At 42.6% G+C, this 5,226-nt stretch overlaps 1 protein-coding gene across 1 annotated transcript; it reads left to right on the top strand.

Annotated features, from left to right (window-relative positions):
• The first annotated feature begins 439 nt into the window (after positions 1-439).
• LOC135384543 (uncharacterized) lies at positions 440-3,283 on the top strand. Its single transcript, XM_064613740.1, has 7 exons — positions 440-596; positions 857-936; positions 1,146-1,257; positions 1,340-1,425; positions 1,543-1,622; positions 1,763-1,902; positions 3,204-3,283. Exons 1-7 carry the CDS (start codon positions 440-442, stop codon positions 3,281-3,283), a joined length of 735 nt encoding a protein of 244 aa, XP_064469810.1.
• The last annotated feature ends 1,943 nt before the right edge of the window (positions 3,284-5,226 follow it).

The raw sequence follows: 5,226 nt of genomic DNA, 5'->3' as shown, positions 1-5,226 counted from the left end.
GCTGTGGCCCGCCTTTACATTTGAAGCGGACGGTAGCTTGCGCCAGCTAGAGCTAGCCTTGTGCACACAGTTTCTCAGACGCCGCCTGGTGAGTAATAAATAATAGTCTAACTTCTAGTTTGCTTTGGTGTTTTTACTATTGTTGATAAATGCAGAATAATTTGAAGCTTTTTATGTGCTTCTACCCCTCTTGGGTTTCGCTTATAATGATGGTCAGACGTAGATGTTGCTGGGAGCATTACATGAAAACTAGTTATCATCATCATTATAATGCCATAGCCTGGCCAGTCCAAGCCGCTTCTTCCTCATTCACAGTCTGACTTGTCTGACATGTGATCTGTGCGGCGCCATTTCCAAATAGTTCAGTTTTCGTGTTTCGCGTGCTTGCAAAGTTATATTTCTTGGGATGCATATTTTAGTGAAGTGGCCAGATTTAAATATGCTGGACGTATACCCCATAGAAAATCTCGTTGACATTGAAGTGGGATTAACCATTCTGCACAATCCGGAAACTGTGTGCAAGGTAAAAGGCAAAAAAATGCTTGTGAAGTGGAGGGATGACGCAGATCCCTCTGAGGCATTTATCATTGCTGCAGGTGAGTCACCTCTTGATTTGTTTTGACATACTAATCATATTCAAAATATTTATCGAAAAAAGTAATCACAAAGCGCATGGTCCGCAGCACGTGATACTAGTAGTTTCGCTTCATAGCTCCATGCTTCACAATTGTCGAAGATACGTATGCTTTCCAATTTTCGTTGTGTTATGTGTTAGCAAAGAAGTTCGCAAATAATTCTCAAGCTGCTTTAGAAAGATATTTTTAATCTTGTGTTGTAAAATGTCATTTCCATGTAGGAACGCCGGATGAACTTGAAAAGAAAAGAATGAAGTTCGTCAAGGCCGTCAAGCTGGTAACAGACATGTATGGCACCCTTGTAAGTAACCACAGTGGTTATATTTGAGTGAGAATTTACAATTGTGGCCTTAAAAGAAAAAACTAAGAGTAGTGTCACCATTCTGGGATTTCGCACAGTTGATTATCAGCGATGCATAATCGTAACGGAATGCTTATACATGTCATCGTAAGGCTTAATGCCACAAAAGAAATGCATTTGTTCTTTGATGTTGGCTGACTTCTATGCAGGGTGAACCTGGCGTGTGTACTGATTGCACGCAACAGAAAAGACACATTGAAGATCTTGAACGTGCAAATAGAAAGCTGTCCAAAAAGCTCAGAAAAGCAAAGGAGAACCATGGTGAGTTTCTGGACTGTTTTGATGTTGACAATTGACCCATTGTTTGACCACATACCACAATTAAATTGAGCACCACTTTTAGAAATGTCTAACATGGTGGGCAAAATTGAAGAAATCATTGCAGCAGCTTCAACTCAACAGGCTGCAGCTGTGTGCACTGCAACAAAGGTATGAATCTGTTTCTCTATGCCCATCCTGTATCTGTTACTGAGAATGTGGTTGCAATGTACAGCCTTGCAGTGTATAGAATTCCATTTCTTCAACAAATATTTTGCGGCTATGCAGGTAGACATTGGCCTGGGAGTGTGCCTTGACGCAGGCGTTCTGCATCGTATACAACGAGCAGCAAAGGGAGATGGAACGAAGTATGTATCAGCTCGGGTCACTTTACACATTTGGGCACTTCCAACATTCCTGCCCCCATATGCTTAGTTCAGTTTGTGAATTACTGGTCCATTATGTACTTGCTGTGGTACCCTTTTCTAAAATGCTTCTTTGACTACAGAATGGCACGTTCACTGATGCGGGCAGTATTTCTACCTGAAGAGATGACTGGCCACACCCTTTATGGGAGGCCGTGCAATGCGCACAAAGATGCAACACCAAAACCTTCCATTGATGAGACAAGGAGGGAAGCAGTTCTTGGTACGTGCTCTCTACAATAATGCAACACATTATGCTATTTCTCTGGTCATAACTCCTAGTCACTGCCATATTTTCAGTATCCCTCAGTGACTAACTTCACACATAATTAGCTGTTGGATGCTGCTGTAGTAATTGAGTATTTACAGTTTCAATATTCAGGCTACAACATTTTTGTATCTAGAGTGATTCATAACATGCATATCCGATAACTTTCATGGACACGATGGCTGCTAGTCGTTAAAGGGACAGTCTCGTACCCCCTGCCCCTCTCGTAAAGTGTACCATTCGATTGCTCTTTGTTGAAAATGGAATACTGTGAATTTACACGACAAAGCACGCCACAGTTATTAAATAACCAAATTAAATTGATAAAGATTGCAGAGCATGCCGCGATCTGTGTTGGCAAGAATAAGAACGGCCACGTCGACGTGCGGGAAAGTCTGTCATAGGATACAGAAATCGTCTGCTGCTAGTGCATCAGCGTAAGCAGACAACTTTCAGAAGTTAATGGGCACTGCGGCAATTCTTGTACATTTCCTTTCAGTTCTCATGTGAAAAACGCACATTCTAAGAAGTCGCAAGCATTGTGTTTTAGAACAACTTGGTTAAGCCTCACGGACAAGTTAAAACTGGCAGGACAACCCCACCCATAATCACAAATCTGAAGTCTCCAACCATTGGCGCACGCGGTCGCATTACAGCTCCGACCACAGATATATTACGCGCACTTCCATTACATTCCCCGTTGCGCGCTGATCATGCTTTGAAATTAAGTGTTGCTGACGACATACATGGTGGAGTGCATGTTTATTTAAAAACCGCATTAAATACTCGCACAAAGAAAACATGTGACTTAGCTTCCACATATCCGATTATGTGCCACATTATTGGAGACCCCACAGTCAATGCCAGGACTACATTCTCCGCTCGCGGAAGTATATGCCTGAGTGTCTCCATTTCGGGAGCAAAGGGGATGACTCAACCAGAGGTGCTTCGACGACGTACCTACAGGTCGATGTCATACGTGACGTATGAATGAGAGAAGCACAGGTTTTGTCGTTCGCTATTACGTCACGTTTCGACAAATTCCTAAAAAATGACTCTGTTATTCCGAATGAAACATTGACGGTTGTATGTGTACAGTACTCGTAGAGCTAGTTTTGGCAAAGTTTCAGAATCACCCTGGCTGTACGAGACTGTCCCTTTAAATCCAACTGCTTAATCCTAGAACGATGGTGGCTCGCACATGATGCTGCGCATCATTCACAGAATATACTAATCATGATGCATTTACTTTACAGGATACACATGCAAACAGACCACGACGAGCTTACGGGAAATCAAAGAAAGCCTGGCATCAATGTTGAGCAAGATGAAATAGTTTTGTATATATCTATCTAATAAATTTCCTCGGTTCCTATTTAAATGCAATTGTCCATGCTTATATACATGCAAATTGGGTTCTATTTGCAGCTAAGGCGACGGGAAGTGTGGGTTCGTTGTGCAGGGGGGAGGGGTGGGATTGGTCAAAAGAAAAGCCAATAGATGTTTAAAGCAAAGCTGGTTCACTTTCTAAAGGAAGTCCAAAGGACGGGGGGGGGGGGGGGTGTTAGGTGTCAAAAGAAAAGCCAATGACTGTCAATAGATGTTCAAAGCAAGGTTTCTTCACTTTCAAAAGAAAGTCCAAAGGCAGTCCACAGCAATAATGTATATTGAAATTCTTTTGAAAAATTTCAAAAGGAAGTCTGTCCCAAATAACCATTAGTTGTCCAAAGCAATTCCAAAGGATTTTCCATACAAAATCTATAGAATTTCAATATCATGCCTATTGACTCTTTTGACTTATTTCCATAGAATTTCTATAGCATGGACAAATATTTTTTCATAAGGGTGTGTTGTCTGTCTCCCCTTTACCCCTGTTAAGGTGCATTTGTAACACGATGTTCATGCACAAACAAGTGCAAATTGCAGCATTATTTAACCACGTTTCTAGTAGATGGGCTGGCGCTGTATTGTCTGTCTCCCCTTTGCCCCTGTTAAGGTGCGTTTTGTAACACGATGCTCATGTACTAACAAGCGCAAATTGCAGCATTATTTAACTACGTTTCCAGTACATGGGCTGGAGCTGTGTTGTCTGGCTCCCATTTGTCCCTGTTAAGCTGCGATTGTAACACGATGTTCATGTACAAACAAGCGCAAATTGCAGCATTATTTAACTACGTTTCTAGTAGATGGGCTGGCGCTGTGTTGTCTGTCTCCCCTTTGTCTCTGTTAAGGTGCGTTTGTAACACGATGTTCATGTACCAACAAGCCCAAATTGCTGCATCACTTAACTACGTTTCTAGTACATTGGGCTAGCGCTGTGTTGTCTGTCTGCCCTTTGCCCCTGTTAAGGTGCGTTTGTAACACGATGCTCATCTACTAACAAGCGCAAATTGCAGCATTATTTAACTACGTTTCTAGTACATGGGCTGGAGCTGTGTTGTCTGGCTCCCCTTTGTCCATGTTAAGCTGCGGTTGTAACACGATGTTCATGTACCAAGAAGCCCAAATTGCTGCATTACTAAACTACATGTCTAGTACATCGGGCTAGCGCTGTGTTATCTGTATCCCGTTTGTCCCTGATAACCTGCGCTTGTAACATGATTTTCATGTACCAAGAAGCCCAAATTGCTGCATTACTTAACTACATGTCTAGTACATCGCGCTAGCGCTGTGTTATCTGTATCCCCTTTGTCCCTGTTAACCTGCGCTTGTAACACGATCTTCATGTACCAACAAGCCCAAATTGCTGCATTACTTAACTACATGTCTAGTACATCGCGCTAGCGCTGTGCTATCTGTATCCCCTTTGTCCCTGTTAACCTGCGCTTGTAACACGATCTTCATGTACCAACAAGCCCAAATTGCTGCATTACTTAACTACATGTCTAGTACATCGCGCTAGCGCTGTGTTATCTGTATCCCCTTTGTCCCTGTTAACCTGCGCTTGTAACACGATCTTCATGTACCAAGAAGCCCAAATTGCTGCATTACTTAACTACATGTCTAGTACATCGGGCTAGCGCTGTGTTATCTGTATCCCCTTTGTCCCTGATAACCTGCGCTTGTAACACGATCTTCATGTACCAACAAGCCCAAATTGCTGCATTACTTAACTACATGTCTAGTACATCGCGCTAGCGCTGTGTTATCTGTATCCCCTTTGTCCCTGTTAACCTGCGCTTGTAACACGATGTTCATGTACCAAGAAGCCAAATTGCTGCATTACTAAACTACATGTCTAGTACATCGGGCTAGCGCTGTGTTATCTGTATCCCCTTT

This window comes from Ornithodoros turicata, chromosome 2 (genome assembly GCF_037126465.1).
Source record: "Ornithodoros turicata isolate Travis chromosome 2, ASM3712646v1, whole genome shotgun sequence".
NCBI lineage: Eukaryota > Metazoa > Arthropoda > Arachnida > Ixodida > Argasidae > Ornithodoros > Ornithodoros turicata.
Note: the sequence above shows the minus strand (reverse complement) of the source record. Positions and strands in the feature narration are given on the sequence as shown.